Raw genomic sequence first — 19,980 nt, 5'->3', positions numbered from 1 at the left:
TATGTATGCTGATGATTTATTAATAGCTGCTCACTCAGAGGAGGAGTTGGAGACGCTGCTGCTGAGACTGGAGCGTGCCACTAAGAGGTGGGGCCTTACCATCAGCCCCACCAAAACTAAGCACCTGCCTGGGTATTTTGTACCATCGGACACTCCACCCCCACAACTCCCAATCGGTGATGGGGCAGTTGTGGAGAGAGTGGAGAGTTTCCCATACCTGGGCAGTGTTCTTATGACCGGCTCCAGTTTAACTCCGAATCAGTCGAGCGGCAATATCTTTTCATCGGTTGCGTAACGCTGTGTGGAAGCTACCTGGTCTGTCGCTCCACACTAAGCTTCAGGTTTTCTCGGCCACGGTCATTCCCTCCCTTCTCTACGCTTGCGAAACGTGGACCCCCCTAATGGAACATCTTCGCCGGTTAGAAACATTTAGGCTAGCCTGCCTACGATCCATCCTGGGTTTAACCAGACTGGATTGTGTGAGGAGCTCACAAATCCTTGAAAGATCTGGGCAAGGTCCCATCGGTGAGCTCCTCCGGCGGGCAAGGCTGCGATGGCTGGGTCATGTAGCCCGCATGCCCAGCCAACGCATGCCGAAACAGCTTTTGTTTGGCCGGATTGAGGGGGCTAAACGGGCGCGGCACGGGCTAGAGAAGAGATAGAGTGATGTGGTACAGGATGACGTGGAGCTGAGTGGACTTGCCGATGACTGGTACCAGCGGTGTCAAGATCGGCCTCTGTGGAGGAGGCTCGTGAAGGACGCTACTGGGCAGTTGGAGGCAGTCGCCCACCAACAACAACGGAGGGCGGAGGAGCGACGCTCACAACAACGAGCGGAGCGCCGGGTGCCTAAAGCACAGCAGGTTGGCACAGTAGGGGGCACAGGTGGTGCACCAGCCAGTCATCTCAGTCAGTCGACCCGTGGCACCTGGGTCTGCCCCGTGACCTCCTGCCAGCGGGCGTTCGACACTTCACGTGGCCTCAGGGTGCACATAGCCTGGCACAAGCGTCGTGGTGACGTCACCGCCACTTAGTGGCGAATGGCGGTTGTTGTTGTTGTGTCTGTGTGTGTGTGTCACTGTGTCTGTGTGTGTGTCTGTGTGTGTGTGTCTGTCTGTGTCTGTGTGTGTTATCCTGTGTCTCTGTGTGTCTCTGTGGGTGTGTCTCTGTGTGTATGTGGATGTGTCTGTGTGTGTCTGTACGTGTGTGTGGGGAGCGGTGCGGTTATCTGAACCGCTCCTGGGCCTCCCCTAGGTCGACTCAGCCTCAAATGATTACCTGGTGCTGTGTGTAGTGAACATCGCTAGCACTGGGGGAGACAAAGGCGGCCGGGCGTGGTGCTGGCCACCCACCCCCTCGTGTGCCACAGTGCCGGTAGCCTTCATAGGTGCTGCTCGCTAACAGCACTTGCCCTTACAGCCCTGCTAGAGGCTACCTGGGGAATCTTTGTCTGTGTGTAGGTGCTGCTACTCGCTACTAACAGCACTTGCCCCTACAGCCCTGCTAGAGGCTACACGGGGGATCTTTGTCTGTGTGTAGGTGCTGCTACTCGCTACTAACAGCACTTGCCCCTACAGCCCTGCTAGAGGCTACACGGGGGATCTTTGTCTGTGTATAGGTGCTGCTGCTACTCGCTACTAACAGCACTTGCCCCTACAGCCCTGCTAGAGGCTACACGGGGGATCTTTGTCTGTGTGTAGGTGCTGCTGCTACTCGCTACTAACAGCACTTGCCCCTACAGCTATGCTAGAGGCTACACGGGGGATCTTTGTCTGTGTGTAGGTGCTGTTACTGCTCGATACTAACAGCACTTGCCCTTACAGTCTCTTAAGCCTATACGGGGGATCTTTGTCTTTGTCTTCTTTCGCAGAATGAGTGTCAACAGTCGAGCTTCCAGTTACCTATCATGGGACCACCAACAATCTGTGTGAGTATCCCACACAGAGACCCACAGACTCATCACAAAGAGACCCACAGACTCATAGAGACCCACAGACTCACCACAAAGAGACCCACAGACTCACCACACAGAGACCCACAGACTCACCACACAGAGACCCATAGACTCACCACACAGAGACCCACAGACTCATAGAGACCCACAGACTCACCACACAGAGACCCACAGACTCACCACACAGAGACCCATAGACTCACCACACAGAGACCCACAGACTCACCACACAGAGACCCACAGACTCACCATAGAGACACACAGACTCACCACACAGAGACCCACAGACTCACCACACAGAGACCCACAGACTCACCACACAGAGACCCACAGACCCATAGACACCCACAGACTCATCACACAGAGACCCACAGACTCATAGAGACCCACAGACTCATCACACAGAGACCCACAGACTAACCACATAGAGACCCACAGACTAACCACATAGAGACCCACAGACTCATCACACAGAGACCCACAGACTAACCACATAGAGACCCACAGACTCATCACACAGAGACCCATATACTCACCAAATAGAGACCCACAGACTCATAGAGACCCACAGACTCATCACACAGAGACCCACAGACTCACCACCACACAGAGACCCACAGACTCATCACACAGAGACCCACAGACTCACCACACAGAGACCCACAGACTCACCACACAGAGACCCACAGACTCATAGAGACCCACAGACTCACCACACAGAGACTAACAGACTGACCACACAGAGACCCACAGACTCACCACATAGAGACCCACAGACTCACCACATAGAGACCCACAGACTCACCACATAGAGACCCACAGACTCACCACATAGAGACCCACAGACTTAGCACAGAGAAACCCACAGACTCATCACACAGAGACCCACAGACTGACCACACAGAGACCCACAGACTGACCACACAGAGACCCACAGACTCACCACACAGAGACCCACAGACTCATCACACATAGACCCACAGACTCACCACACAGAGACCCACAGACTCACCACACAGAGACCCACAAACTCACCACACAGAGACCCACAGACTCACCACATAGAGACCCACAGACTCACCACACAGAGACCCACAGACTCATAGACACCCACAGACTCATCACACAGAGACCCACAGACTCATAGAGACCCACAGACTCATCACACAGAGACCCACAGACTAACCACATAGAGACCCACAGACTCATCACATAGAGACCCACAGACTCACCACATAGAGACCCACACACTCATAGAGACCCACAGACTCACCACATAGAGACCTACAGACTCATAGAGAACCACAGACTCATCACACAGAGACCCACAGACTCATCACACAGAGACCCACAGACTCACCACATAGAGACGCACAGACTGACCACACAGAGACCCACAGACTCACCACATAGAGACCCACAGACTCATCACATAGAGACCCACAGACTCACCACATAGAGACCCACACACTCATAGAGACCCACAGACTCACCACATATATACCCATAGACTCATAGAGACCCACAGACTCATCACACAGAGACCCACAGACTCACAACACAGAGACCCACAGACTCACCACATAGAGACCCACAGACTCCTCACATAGAGACCCACAGACTCACCACATAGAGACCCACACACTCATAGAGACCCACAGACTCACCACATAGATACCCATAGACTCATAGAGACCCACAGACTCATCACACAGAGACCCACAGACTCATCACACAGAGACCCACAGACTCACCACATAGAGACCCACAGACTCACCACACAGAGACCCACAGACTCATAGAGACCCACAGACTCACCACACAGAGACCCACAGACTCATCACACAGAGACCCACAGACTCACCCATAGAGACCCACAGACTCACCACACAGAGACCCTCAGACTCATCACACAGAGGCCCACAGACTCACCACATAGAGACCCACAGACACACCACATAGAGACCCACAGACTCACCACACAGAGACCCACAGACTCATCACACAGAGACCCACAGACTCACCACATAGAAACCCACAGACTCACCACATAGAGACGCACAGACTGACCACACAGAGACCCACAGACTCACCACACAGAGACCCACAGACTCACCACGCAGAGACCCACAGACTCACCACACAGAGACCCACAGACTCACCACAGAGACCCACAGACTCACCACACAGAGACCCACAGGCTTACCACACAGAGACCCACAGACTCACCACACAGAGACCCACAGAGTCACCTCACAGAGACCCACAGACTCACCACAGAGACCCACAGACTCACCACACAGAGACCCACAGACTCACCACACAGAGACCCACTGACTCACCACACAGAGACCCACATACTCACCACACAGAGACCCACAGACTCACCACATAGAGACCCACAGACTCCTCACATAGAGACCCACAGACTCACCACATAGAGACCCACACACTCATAGAGACCCACAGACTCACCACATAGATACCCATAGACTCATAGAGACCCACAGACTCATCACACAGAGACCCACAGACTCATCACACAGAGACCCACAGACTCACCACATAGAGACCCACAGACTCACCACACAGAGACCCACAGACTCATAGAGACCCACAGACTCACCACACAGAGACCCACAGACTCATCACACAGAGACCCACAGACTCACCCAAAGAGACCCACAGACTCACCACACAGAGACCCTCAGACTCATCACACAGAGGCCCACAGACTCACCACATAGAGACCCACAGACACACCACATAGAGACCCACAGACTCACCACACAGAGACCCACAGACTCATCACACAGAGACCCACAGACTCACCACATAGAAACCCACAGACTCACCACATAGAGACGCACAGACTGACCACACAGAGACCCACAGACTCACCACACAGAGACCCACAGACTCACCACGCAGAGACCCACAGACTCACCACACAGAGACCCACAGACTCACCACAGAGACCCACAGACTCACCACACAGAGACCCACAGGCTTACCACACAGAGACCCACAGACTCACCACACAGAGACCCACAGAGTCACCTCACAGAGACCCACAGACTCACCACAGAGACCCACAGACTCACCACACAGAGACCCACAGACTCACCACACAGAGACCCACTGACTCACCACACAGAGACCCACATACTCACCACACAGAGACCCACAGACTCATAGAGACCCACAGACTGACCACACAGAGACCCACAGACTCACCAAACAGACACCCACAGACTCACCACACAGAGACCCACAGACTCACCACACAGAGACCAACAGACTCACCACACAGAGACCCACAGACTCACCACACAGAGACCCACAGACTCACCACACAGACACCCACAGACTCACCAAACAGACACCCACAGACTCACCACACAGAGACCCACAGACTCACCACACAGAGATCCACAGACTCACCACACAGTGACCCACAGATTCACCACATAGAGACCCACAGACTCACCACAGAGACCCACAGACTCACCACAGAGACCCACATACTCACCACACAGAAACCCACAGACTCACCACAGAGACCCACAGTCTCACCACACAGAGACCCACAGACTCACCACACAGAGACCCACAGACTCACCACACAGAGACCCACAGACTAACCACACAGAGACCCACAGACTAACCACACAGAGACCCACAGACTCACCACACAGAGACCCACAGACTCACCACACAGAGACCCACAGACTCACCACACAGAGACCCACAGACTCACCACACAGAGACCCACAGACTCACCACACAGAGACCCACAGACTCACCACACAGAGACCCACAGACTCACCACACAGAGACCCACAGACTCACCACACAGAGACCCACAGACTCACCACACAGAGACCCACAGACTCACCACAGAGACCCACAGACTCACCACACAGAGACCCACAGACTCACCACAGAGACCCACAGACTCACCACACAGAGACCCACAGACTCACCACACAGAGACCCACAGTCTCACCACAGAGACCCACAGACTCACCACACAGAGACCCACAGACTCACCACACAGAGACCCACAGACTCACCACAGAGACCCACAGACTCACCACACAGAGACCCACAGACTCACCACAGAGACCCACAGACTCAGCACACAGAGACCCACAGACTCACCACACAGAGACTCACAGACTCACCATCACAGAGACCCACAGACTCACCACACAGAGACCCACAGACTCACCACACAGAGACCCACAGACTCATCACACAGAGACCCACAGACTCACCACAGAGACCCACAGACTCACCACAGAGACCCACAGACTCACCACATAGAGACCCACAGACTCACAACACAGAGACCCACAAACTCACCACACGGAGACCCACAGACTCACCACACAGAGACCCACAGACTCACCACACAGAGACCCACACAGCATGTATCCCTCCATGCCTTCATCACCACCATGCTCTCTCCGCTGCTACATGAGTATGGCTGTGTCGGTGATGTGTCTGCGATGCGCGTTCTGCGATGGTGATGATGGTGATGTTGTGATGGTGATGTTGTGATGGTGATGATGGTGATGTTGTGATGGTGATGTGTCTGCGATGCGCGTTCTGCACAGGGAGAGTCTCACGGACGAGTTTGGAACCAAACTCTCCCTGGACTCCAAGGACATTTACGGTTGGTGATGGGGGTGGTGATGATGGTGGTGATGGTGGTGATGATGGTGGTGATGGTGATGATGGTGATGGTGGTGATGGTGATGGTGGTGATGGTGGTGATGGTGGTGGGGGTTGATGGTGGTGATGGTGGTGGGGGTTGATGGTGGTGATGGTGGTGGTGATGGTGGTGATGATGGTGGTGATGGTGGTGGTGGTGGTGATGGTGGTGATGGTGGTGATGGTGGTGGTGATGGTGGTGATGGTGGTGATGGTGGTGGTGATGGTGATGGTGGTGATGATGGTGGTGATGGTGGTGGTGATGGTGGTGGTGGTGGTGATGGTGGTGATGGTGGTGATGGTGGTGGTGATGGTGGTGATGGTGGTGATGGTGGTGGTGATGGTGGTGATGGTGGTGGTGATGGTGATGGTGGTGATGGTGGTGATGGTGATGATGGTGGTGATGGTGATGGTGGTGATGGTGATGGTGGTGTGGGTTGATGGTGGTGATGGTGGTGGTGATGTTGGTGATGGTGATGGTGGTGATGGTGGTGATGGTGATGGTGGTGATGGTGGTGATGGTAATGGTGGTGGTGGTGGTGATGGTGGTGATGGTGGTGGTGATGGTGGTGATGGTGGTGGTGATGGTGATGGTGGTGATGGTGGTGATGGTGATGATGGTGGTGATGGTGATGGTGGTGATGGTGATGGTGGTGTGGGTTGATGGTGGTGATGGTGGTGGTGATGTTGGTGATGGTGATGGTGGTGATGGTGGTGATGGTGATGGTGGTGATGGTGGTGATGGTAATGGTGGTGGTGGTGGTGATGGTGGTGATGGTGGTGGTGATGGTGGTGATGGTAATGGTGGTGATGGTGGTGGGGGTTGATGGTTTTGATGGTGGTGGGGGTTGATGGTGGTGATGGTGGTGGTGATGGTGATGGTGGTGATGGTGGTGATGGTGATGGTGGTGATGGTGATGGTGGTGATGGTGGTGGGGGTTGACGGTGGTGATGGTGGTGGTGGTGATGGTGGTGGGGGTGATGGTGGTGATGGTGGTGATGGTGGTGGTGATGGTGGTGGTGGTGGTGATGGTGGTGATGGTGGTGGTGATGGTGGTGATGGTGGTGATGGTGATGGTGGTGATGGTGGTGGTGATGGTGGTGATGGTGGTGATGGTGGTGGTGGTGATGGTGGTGGTGATGGTGGTGGTGATGGTGGTGATGGTGGTGATGGTGATGATGGTGATGGTGGTGATGGTGATGTGGTGATGGTGGTGGGGGTTGACGGTGGTGATGGTGGTGGTGATGGTGATGGTGGTGATGGTGGTGGGGGTGATGGTGGTGATGGTGGTGATGATGGTGGTGATGGTGGTGATGGTGGTGATGGTGATGGTGGTGATGGTGGTGATGGTGATGGTGGTGATGGTGGTGGGGGTTGATGGTGGTGATGGTGGTGGGGGTTGATGATGGTGGTGGGGGTTGATGGTGGTGATGGTGGTGGGGGTTTATGGTGGTGATGGTGGTGGTGATGGTGATGGTGATGTGGTGATGATGGTGGTGATGTTGGTGGTGATGTTGGTGATGGTGATGATGGTGGTGATGGTGATGGTGGTGATGGTGATGTGGGTTGATGGTGGTGATGGTGGTGGTGATGTTGGTGATGGTGATGGTGGTGATGGTGGTGATGGTGATGGTGGTGATGGTGGTGATGGTGATGGTGGTGATGGTGGTGATGGTAATGGTGGTGATGGTGGTGATGGTGGTGGGGGTGATGGTGGTGATGGTGGTGATGATGATGGTGGTGGTGGTGGTGGGGGTGATGGTGGTGATGGTGGTGGTGATGGTGGTGATGGTGGTGGTGATGGTGGTGGGGGTTGATGGTGATGGTGGTGGTGATGGTGGTGATGGTGGTGGGGGTTGATGGTGATGGGTGGTGATGGTGGTGGTGATGGTGATGGGTGGTGATGGTGGTGGTGATGGTGGTGGGGGTGATGGTGGTGATGATGGTGGTGATGGTGGTGGTGATGGTGGTGATGGTGGTGGGGGTGATGATGATGATGATGGTGGTGATGGTGGTGGTGATGGTGGTGGGGGTTGATGGTGGTGGTGGTGGTGATGGTGGTGGTGATGGTGGTGGGGGTTGATGGTGGTGGTGATGATGGTCATAGTGATGATGGGGGTGTGGGTGTTGGTAGTGATGATGCTTCTGATGCTGCTACTGATGCTGATGATGCTGCTGCTGATGCTGATGATGCTGCTACTGATGCTGCTGCTGATGATGCTACTGATGCTACTGATGATGATGATCCTGCTTCTGATGCTGCTGCTGCTGATGATGATACTGCTACTGATGATGATGATCTTGCTTCTGATGCTGATGATGATCCTGCTTCTGATGCTGCTGATGATGCTGCTGCTGATGCTACTGATGCTGATGATGATGCTTCTGATGCTGCTGATGCTGCTACTGATGCTGATGATGATGCTTCTGATGCCGCTACTGATGCTGCTACTGATGCTGCTGATGATACTGCTGCTGATGCTGATGATGATAGTAATCATGTTAATGATGCTGATGCTAATGCTGCTGTTGCTGCTACTGATGCTAATGCCGTTGATGAATCTGCTGATGCTGCTGCTGCTGCTACTGATGATGCTTCTGATGACGATGCTGATGATGCTGCTACTGATGATTCTGCTGATGATTCACAGACCAGAGGAGGCTTTACACCAAGGCGTCTGTGCTCACTTCAGAATCTTCACAGCATCACCTCGAGGTGAGGGTCTACATCATCATCATCACAGTGGCTATGAGATGTTGACTACCTCGCCTGGTCTACAGGAGGTCTGTGTCTCTCTCATCATCATCATCACCACGGTGGCTATGAGATGTTGACTACCTCGCCTGGTATACAGGAGGTCTGTGTCTCTCTCTCTCTCATCATCATCACAGTGGCTATGAGATGTTAACCACCTCGCCTGGTATACAGGAGGTCTGTGTCTCTCTCATCATCATCATCATCACAGTGGCTATGAGATGTTGACTACCTCGCCTGGTATACAGGAGGTCTGTGTCTCTCTCTCATCATCATCATCATCACGGTGGCTATGAGATGTTGACTACCTCGCCTAGTCTACAGGAGGTCTGTGTCTCTCTCTCATCATCATCATCACAGTGGCTATGAGATGTTGACTACCTCGCCTGGTCTACAGGAGGTCTGTGTCTCTCTCTCAACATCATCACAGTGGCTATGAGATGTTGACTACCTCGCCTGGTACGCAGGAGGTCTGTGTCTCTCTCATCATCATCATCACAGTGGCTATGAGATGTTGACTACCTCGCCTGGTCTACAGGAGGTCTGTGTCTCTCTCATCATCATCATCACGGTGGCTATGAGATGTTAACTACCTCGCCTGGTGTGCAGGAGGTCTGTGTCTCTCTCATCATCATCATCACAGTGGCTATGAGATGTTGACTACCTCGCCTGGTATACAGGAAGTCTGTGTCTCTCTCTCATCATCATCACAGTGGCTATAAGATGTTGACTACCTCGCCTGGTACACAGGAGGTCTGTGTCTCTCTCATCATCATCATCATCACCACGGTGGCTATGAGATGTTGACTACCTCGTCTGGTCTACAGGAGGTCTGTGTCTCTCTCATCATCATCATCATCACGGTGGCTATGAGATGTTGACTACCTCGCCTGGTACGCAGGAGGTCGTGGGTTCCATCCCTACCCTGATGACGCCTGCTGCTGCTGCTGCTGTGGATTTTGAGTCTGCGTCTCTCTCTGTGGGGTTCACGATGGCCGTGCCGCTGATCTGCTGACCCCTCTGACCAACAACCCAGCGGGACATTGATGACCTTCTGACCTCTCCCCTCCACCTCCCCCCCACTCCCCCCACTCTCCCCCACCCACCCCCCAGCACCTAGCGACGTTCTCGTTGAGCCGCGAGGAGGGCGTGGCCTCCGTGGAGGAGGCGGTCCGTAAGCTGCGCCTGCAGGAGGCGCGAGGCGCCGTCTGGGCCCAGGAGCTCCTCCTGCACGTGGACACCGCCTGCCTGCGTCTACTCGACGTCTCCACCAGGGTGGGGGTGGGAGGGGAGGGTGGGGGGAGGGGGGGTAGGTGGGGGGGTGGAGGTGGGGGGGTGGTGGTGGGGGGGTGGTGGTGGGGGGGTGGTGGTGGGGGGTGATGTTGGTGATGGTGATGATGTTGGTGGTGATAGTGGTGGTGATGGTGATGATGTTGGTGGTGATGTTGGTGGTGATAATGGTGATGTTTGTGGTGATAGTGGTGGTGATGGTGATGATGTTCGTGGTGATGGTGATGATGTTTGTGATGATAGTGGTGGTGATGGTGATGATGTTGGTGGTGATAGTGGTGGTGATGGTGATGATGTTTGTGATGATAGTGGTGGTGATGGTGATGATGTTGGTGGTGATGGTGATGATGTTTGTGATGATAGTGGTGGTGATGATGATGATGTTGGTGATGTTGGTGGTGATGGTGATGATGTTTGTGGTGATAGTGGTGGTGATGGTGATGATGTTGGTGGTGATGTTGGTGGTGATAATGGTGATGTTTGTGGTGATGGTGATGATGTTGGTGGTGATGTTGGTGGTGATGTTGGTGGTGATGTTGGTGGTGATGTTGGTGGTGATAATGGTGATGTTTGTGGTGATACTGGTGATGATGATAATGATGTTGGTAGTGATGATGATGGTGATGTTGGTAGTGATGATGGTGATGTTGGTGGTGATAGTGGTGGTGATGGTGATGATGTTGGTGGTGATGTTGGTGGTGATGGTGATGATGTTTGTGGTGATAGTGGTGGTGATGGTGATGATGTTGATGGTGATGTTGGTGGTGATAATGGTGATGTTTGTGGTGATAGTGGTGGTGATGGTGATGATGTTGGTGGTGATGTTGGTGGTGATGGTGATGATGTTTGTGATGATAGTGGTGGTGATGGTGATGATGTTGGTGGTGATGTTGGTGGTGATGGTGATGATGTTTGTGGTGATAGTGGTGGTGATGGTGATGATGTTGGTGGTGATGGTGATGATGTTTGTGATGATAGTGGTGGTGATGATGATGATGTTGGTGGTGATGTTGGTGGTGATGGTGATGATGTTTTTGGTGATAGTGGTGGTGATGGTGATGATGTTGGTGGTGATGTTGGTGGTGATGGTGATGATGTTGGTGGTGATGTTGGTGGTGATGGTGATGATGTTGGTGGTGATGTTGGTGGTGATGGTGATGATGTTGATGGTGATGTTGGTGGTGATAATGGTGATGTTTGTGGTGATAGTGGTGGTGATGGTGATGATGTTGGTGGTGATGTTGGTGGTGATGGTGATGATGTTTGTGATGATAGTGGTGGTGATGGTGATGATGTTGGTGGTGATGTTGGTGGTGATGGTGATGATGTTTGTGGTGATAGTGGTGGTGATGGTGATGATGTTGGTGGTGATGGTGATGATGTTTGTGATGATAGTGGTGGTGATGATGATGATGTTGGTGGTGATGTTGGTGGTGATGGTGATGATGTTTTTGGTGATAGTGGTGGTGATGGTGATGATGTTGGTGGTGATGTTGGTGGTGATGGTGATGATGTTGGTGGTGATGTTGGTGGTGATGGTGATGATGTTGGTGGTGATGTTGGTGGTGATGGTGATGATGTTGATGGTGATGTTGGTGGTGATAATGGTGATGTTTGTGGTGATAGTGGTGGTGATGGTGATGATGTTGGTGGTGATGTTGGTGGTGATGGTGATGATGTTTGTGATGATAGTGGTGGTGATGGTGATGATGTTGGTGGTGATGTTGGTGGTGATGGTGATGATGTTTGTGGTGATAGTGGTGGTGATGGTGATGATGTTGGTGGTGATGGTGATGATGTTTGTGATGATAGTGGTGGTGATGATGATGATGTTGGTGGTGATGTTGGTGGTGATGGTGATGATGTTTTTGGTGATAGTGGTGGTGATGGTGATGATGTTGGTGGTGATGTTGGTGGTGATGGTGATGATGTTGGTGGTGATGTTGGTGGTGATGGTGATGATGTTGGTGATGATGTTGGTGGTGATGGTGATGATGTTGGTGGTGATGTTGGTGGTGATAATGGTGATGTTTGTGGTGATAATGATGATGGTGATGTTGGTAGTGATGATGATGGTGATGTTGGTAGTGATGATGATGGTGATGTTGGTGGTGATATTGATGGTGGTGATGTTGGTGGTGATATTGATGGTGATGTTGGTGGTGATATTGATGGTGATGTTGGTGGTGATATTGATGGCGATGTTGGTGGTGATGTTGATGGTGATACTGATGGTGATGATGGTGATGTTGATGGTGATGATGATATTGGTGGTGATATTTATGGTGATATTGATGATGATGATGTTGGTGGTGATTTTGATGGTGATGATGGTGATATTGATGATGTTGGTGGTGATGGTGGTGATGATGGTGGTGATGGTGGTGATGGTGGTGGTGATGTTGATGTTGTGGGTGGTGGTGATGGTGGTGATGGTGGTGATGGTGGCGGTGATGGTGGTGGTGAGAAGATGGTGGTGGTGATGATGGTGATGATGATGGTGATTATGGTGGTGGCGATGGTGGTGATGGTGGTGGTGATGGTGGTGATGGTGGTGGTGATGTTGATGTTGTGGGTGGTGGTGTTGGTGGTGATGGTGGTGATGGTGGTGGTGAGGGTGGTGGTGAGAAGATGGTGGTGGTGATGATGGTGATGATGATGATGGTGATTATGGTGGTGGCGATGGTGGTGATGGTGGTGGTGATGGTGGTGATGGTAGTGATGTTGTTGGTGATGATGGTGGTGGTGGTGATGGCGGTGGTGATGGTGGTGGTGATGGTGGCTCCAGTTTAACAGCAGAGGTCTCACTCCGAATCAGTCGAGCGGCAATATCTTTTCATCGGCTGCGTAAGGCTGTGTGGAAGCTACCTGGTCTGTCGCTCTGCACTAAGCTTCAGGTCTTCTCGGCCACGGTCATTCCCTCCCTTCTCTACGCTTGCGAAACGTGGACCCCTCTAATGAAACATCGTCGCCGGTTAGAAACATTTAGGCTGGCCTGCCTACGATCCATCCTGGGTTTAACCAGACTGGATTGTGTGAGGAGCTCACAAATCCTTGAAAGATCTGGGCAAGGTCCCATCGGTGAGCTCCTCCGGCGGGCAAGGCTGCGTTGGCTGAGTCATGTAGCCCGCATGCCCAGCCACCGCATGCCGAAACAGCTTTTGTTCGGCCGGATCGAGGGGGCTAAGCGGGCGCGGCACGGGCTAGAGAAGAGATGGAGTGATGTGGTACAGGAGGCACGGGCTAGAGAAGAGATGGAGTGATGTAGTACAGGAGGCACGGGCTAGAGAAGAGATGGAGTGATGTGGTACAGGAGGACGTGGAGCTGAGTGGACTTGCCGATGACTGGTACCAGCGGTGTCAAGATCGGCCTCTGCGGAGCAGGCTCGTGAAGGATGCTACTGGGCAGTTGGAGGCAGTCGCCCTCCAACAAGAACTGAGGGCGAAGGAGCGACGCTCACAACAACGAGCGGAGCGCCGGGTGGCTAAAGCACAGCAGGTTGGCACAGTAGGGGGCACAGGTGGTGCATCAGCCAGTGATCTCAGTCAGTCGACCCGTGGCACCTGGGTCTGCCCCGTGACCTCCTGCCAGCGGGCGTTCCACACTTCACGTGGCCTCAAGGTGCACATGGCCTGGCACAAGCGTCGTGGTGACGTCACCGCCACTTAGTGGCGAATGGCGATTGTTGTTGTTGATGATCTTGTGATGGTGATGTTGTGATGGTGATACTGGTGATGTTGTGATGGTGATGATGGTAATGGTGTGATGGTGATGTTGTGATGGTGATGATGGTGATGTTGTGATGGTGATGTTGTGATGGTGATGATGATGGTGATGTTGTGATGGTGATGTTGTGATGGTAATGTTGTGATGGTGATGGTGGTGATGTTGTGATGGTGGTGATGTTGTGATGGTGGTGATGTTGTGATGGTGGTGATGTTGTGATGGTGGTGATGTTGTGATGTTGTGATGGTGATGATGTTGTGATGGTGATGATGGTGATCTTGTGATGGTGGTGATGGTGATTTTGTGATGGTGGTGATGTTGTGATGGTGATGATGGTGATGATGGTGATGTTGTGATGGTGATGTTGTGATGTTGTGATGGTGGTGATGTTGATGTTGTGATGGTGATGATGGTGATGTTGTGATGGTGAAGATGGTGATGTGGTGATGTTGTGATGGTGATGTTGTGATGGTGATGTTGTGATGATGGTGATGTTGTGATGGTGATGATGGTGATGTTGGGATGTTGTGATGGTGATGTTGTGATGATGGTGATGTTATGATGGTGATGTTGTGATGGTGATGATGGTGATGTTGTGATGGTGATGTTGTGATGATGGTGATGTTGTGATGGTGATGTTGTGATGATGGTGATGTTGTGATGGTGATGTTGTGATGGTGATGTTGTGATGGTGATGTTGTGATGGTGATGTTGGGATGATGTGATGGTGATGTTGTAATGTTGTGATGGTGGTGATGGTGATGGTGTTGTGAGCAGGAGGTATTTGATCAGTTCCCCTTCCCCTGCGTGCTGATGGTGATGTTGTGATGATGGTGATGTTGTGATGGTGATGTTGTGATGATGGTGATGTTGTGATGGTGATGATGGTGATGATTGTGATGTTGTGATGGTGATGTTGTGATGGTGATGTTGTAATTTTGTGATGGTGGTGATGGTGATGTTGTGATGGTGATGTTGTGATGGTGATGTTGTGATGGTGATGTTGTGATGATGGTGATGTTGTGATGGTGATGTTGTGATGTTTTGATGGTGGTGTTGGTGATGTTGTGATGGTGATGTTGTGATGGTGATGTTGTGATGGTGATGTTGTGATGATGTGATGGTGATGTTGTAATGTTGTGATGGTGGTGATGGTGATGATGTTGTGATGTTGTGATGGTGATGATGGTGATGTTGTGATGTTGTGATGCTGTGATGGTGGTGATGGTGTTGTGAGCAGGAGGTATTTGATCAGTTCCCCTTCCCCTGCGTGCTGATGGTGATGTTGTGATGGTGGTGATGGTGATGTTGTGATGTTGTGATGTTGTGATGTTGTGATGGTGGTGATGGTGTTGTGAGCAGGAGGTATTTGATCAGTTCCCCTTCCCCTGCGTGCTGATGGCTCGCTCCGTGCGAGGCGTCGATCTGGAGTCGTCGCTGCTTACCCTCAGTGTCAAGGAGTCCACCGAGCCCTACCCAGAGATACACATCTTTCAGTGCGAGCAGGTGGACTACACACTCGCCCACTCACCCCGTCACTCACTCACTCGCCCACTCACTCACCCACTCGCTCACCCACTCACTCACCCACCCACTCACTCACTCATCCACTCACTCACCCACTCACCTACACACTCACCACTCACTCACCCACTCACTCACTCACCCACCATCTCACTCACCCACTCACTCACTCATCCACTCACTCTCTCGCCTACTCACTCACTCATCCACTCACTCACTCGCCCACTCACTCACTCACCCACTCAGTCACTCACTCACTCACTCGCCCACTCACTCACTCACCCACTCACTCACTCACTCACCCACCCACTCACTCACTCACCCACTCACTCACTCACTCACCCACTCACTCACTCACCCGCTCACCCACTCACTCGCCCACTCGCTCACTCACCCACTCACTCGCCCACTCGCTCACTCACCCACTCACTCACTCACCCACTCACTCACTCACTCGCCCACTCACTCACTCGCCCACTCGCTCACTCACCCACTCACTCGCCCACTCGCTCACTCACCCACTCACTCACCCACTCACTCACCCTCTCACTCACTCACTCACCACTCACCCTCTCACTCACCACTCACCCACACACTCAGCACTCATCCACTCGCTCACCACTCACTCACCACTCACCCACTCGCTCACCACACACTCACCACTCACCCACACACTCTCCACTCACCACACACTCACCACTCACCACTCACCCACTCACCACACACTCACCACTCACCACCCACTCACCACACACTCACCACACACTCACCACACACTCACCCACACACTCTCCACTCACCACTCACCCACTCACCCACTCACTCTCCACTCACCCACACACTCACCACTCACCACTCACTCACCACTCACCACCCACCACACACTCACCCACACACTCACCACTCACTCACCACTCACCACACACTCACCCACACACTCACCACACACTCACCACACACTCACCACTCACTCACCACACACTCACCACTCACCACTCACCACACACTCACCACTCACTCACCACTCACCACTCACCACACACTCACGACTCACTCACCACACACTCACCACTCACCACACACTCACCACACACTCACCACCCACTCACTCACTCACTCACCACTCACCACACACTCACCACTCACCACTCACCACACACTCACCCACACACTCACCCACTCACCACTCACCACACACTCACCACTCACCACCCACTCACCACACACTCACCACTCACCACACACTCACCCACTCACCACTCACCACACACTCACCACTCACCCTCTCTGCTCTCCGTGTGGCTGTAGCCTCACCTGATCTGCGAGGAGATTGACGGAGCCATCTCCAGATTCTCGTCCACGATGAGGTGAGCCACGCTGCTGCTGATGATGATGCTGCTGCTGCTGCTGATGATGATGATACTGATGATGATAATGATGCTGATGATGATGATGATACTGATGATGATATTGATAATACTGCTCATGATGATGATGCTGATGATGCTGATGATGATGATAATGCTGCTGATGATGATAATGCTCATGATGATGATGCTGATGATGATGATATTGATGATGATGATGATGATACTGCTCATGATGATGATGCTGCTGATGATGATACTGCCCATGACGATGATGATGCTGATGATGATGATGCTGATGATGATGATACTGCTCACGATGATGATGCTGCTGATGATGATGATATTGATGATGATGATACTGCTCATGATGATGATGATGCTGATGATGATATTGATGATGATGATACTGCTCATGATGATGATGCTGATGATGATGATACTGCTCATGATGATGATGCTGCTGCTGACGCTGCCGCTGCTGCTGATGCTGATGATGATGACGACGACGTTCCAGGTCGAGGGGCTCAGCAAGGAGCGCGGCAGCGTCCACGTCCGCGTCCACTCACCGCTCCATCATGGACACCATGAGGCTGGCCAGCAAGTCGGCACGCAAGAGAGTGACAAGACTCTTCGGTGAGCTGTTCACCCTGGGATGTGTAGGGTGAGCTGTTCACCCTGGGATGTGTACGGTGAGCTGTTCACCCTGGGATGTGTAGGGTGAGCTGTTCACCCTGGGATGTGTACGGTGAGCTGTTCACCCTGGGCTGTGTACGGTGAGCTGTTCACCCTGGGATGTGTATGGTGAGCTGTTCACCCTGAGCTGTGTATGGTGAGCTGTTCACCCTGGGATGTGTAGGGTGAGCTGTTCACCCTGGGCTGTGTATGGTGAGCTGTTCACCCTGGGATGTGTACGGTGAGCTGTTCACCCTGGGATGTGTACGGTGAGCTGTTCACCCTGGGATGTGTACGGTGAGCTGTTCACTCTGGGCTGTGTTCACCGTGGGATGTGTTCACCGTGGGCGGTGAACGGTGAGGTGTTCACCGTGGGCGGTGTTCACCGTGGGATGTGTACGGTGAGCTGTTCACCCTGGGCGGTGTAGGGTGAGCTGTTCACCCTGGGTGGTGTAGGGTGAGCTGTTCACCGTGGGATGTGTTCACCGTGGGATGTGTACGGTGAGGTGTTCACCGTGGGATGTGTTCACCCTGAGCTGTGTACGGTGAGCTGTTCACCGTGGGCTGTGTACGGTGAGCTGTTCACCCTGGGATGTGTACGGTGAGCTGTTCACCCTGGGATGTGTACGGTGAGCTGTTCACCGTGGGCTGTGTACGGTGAGCTGTTCACCCTGAGCGGTGTTCACCCTGGGATGTGTTCACTATGGGCTGTGTACGGTGAGCTGTTCACCGTGGGCTGTGTTCACCGTGGGATGTGTATGGTGAGCTGTTCACCCTGGGATGTGTATGGTGAGCTGTTCACCCTGGGCGGTGTTCACCCTGGGCGGTGTTCACCATGGGATGTGTTCACCGTGGGCGGTGTATGGTGAGCTGTTCACCCTGGGCTGTGTACGGTGAGCTGTTCACCCTGGGCTGTGTACGGTGAGCTGTTCACCCTGGGCTGTGTATGGTGAGCTGTTCACCCTGGGCTGTGTACGGTGAGCTGTTCACCGTGGGATGTGTACGGTGAGCTGTTCACCCTGGGATGTGTACGGTGAGCTGTTCACCCTGGGCTGTGTACGGTGAGCTGTTCACCGTGGGATGTGTACAGTGAGCTGTTCACCGTGGGCGGTGTTCACCGTGGGATGTGTACGGTGAGCTGTTCACCCTGGGATGTGTTCACCCTGAGCTGTGTATGGTGAGCTGTTCACCGTGGGCGGTGTTCACCATGGGATGTGTTCACCGTGGGATGTGTACGGTGAGGTGTTCACCGTGGGATGTGTTCACCGTGGGATGTGTTCACCCTGGGCTGTGTACGGTGAGCTGTTCACCCTGAGCTGTGTATGGTGAGCTGTTCACCCTGGGCGGTGTTAACCGTGGGATGTGTTCACCGTGGGCTGTGTACGGTGAGCTGTTCACCGTGGGATGTGTACGGTGAGCTGTTCACCGTGGGATGTGTACGGTGAGCTGTTCACCGTGGGATGTGTACGGTGAGGTGTTCACCGTGGGCGGTGTTCACCCTGGGATGTGTTCACCCTGGGCTGTGTACGGTGAGGTGTTCACCCTGAGCTGTGTATGGTGAGCTGTTCACCCTGGGCGGTGTTCACCGTGGGATGTGTTCACCGTGGGATGTGTACGGTGAGGTGTTCACCGTGGGCTGTGTATGGTGAGGTGTTCACCGTGGGATGTGTTCACCGTGGGATGTGTTCACCGTGGGCTGTGTTCACCGTGGGATGTGTTCACCCTGGGATGTGCTCACCGTGGGATGTGTTCACCGTGGGATGTGTTCACCGTGGGCTGTGTACGGTGAGCTGTTCACCCTGGGCTGTGTATGGTGAGCTGTTCACCCTGAGCTGTGTACAGTGAGGTGTTCACCGTGGGATGTGTTCACCGTGGGATGTGTTCACCCTGGGATGTGCTCACCGTGGGATGTGTTCACCGTGGGATGTGTTCACCGTGGGCTGTGTACGGTGAGCTGTTCACCCTGGG

General features: G+C 53.1%; 1 protein-coding gene across 1 annotated transcript in view; it reads left to right on the top strand.

Moving 5' to 3' along the window:
* Positions 1–19,980, top strand: part of LOC142907651 (epidermal growth factor receptor kinase substrate 8-like) — a 47,945-nt gene that overhangs the window by 1,929 nt on the left and 26,036 nt on the right. The window contains exons 2-8 of the mRNA XM_076057229.1: positions 1,871–1,927; positions 6,577–6,635; positions 9,326–9,390; positions 10,543–10,704; positions 15,809–15,952; positions 17,279–17,337; positions 17,855–17,973. Coding sequence (XP_075913344.1) covers positions 1,872–1,927; positions 6,577–6,635; positions 9,326–9,390; positions 10,543–10,704; positions 15,809–15,952; positions 17,279–17,337; positions 17,855–17,973 — 664 coding nt within the window. The 5' untranslated portion in view covers position 1,871. The remainder of the gene's footprint in view (positions 1–1,870; positions 1,928–6,576; positions 6,636–9,325; positions 9,391–10,542; positions 10,705–15,808; positions 15,953–17,278; positions 17,338–17,854; positions 17,974–19,980) is intronic.

Source organism: Petromyzon marinus, chromosome 80 (genome assembly GCF_048934315.1).
Source record: "Petromyzon marinus isolate PM22_M1 ecotype Great Lakes invasive population chromosome 80, UKy_Petmar_22M1.pri1.0, whole genome shotgun sequence".
Classification (NCBI taxonomy): Eukaryota; Metazoa; Chordata; class Hyperoartia; order Petromyzontiformes; family Petromyzontidae; genus Petromyzon; species Petromyzon marinus.
Note: the sequence above shows the minus strand (reverse complement) of the source record. Positions and strands in the feature narration are given on the sequence as shown.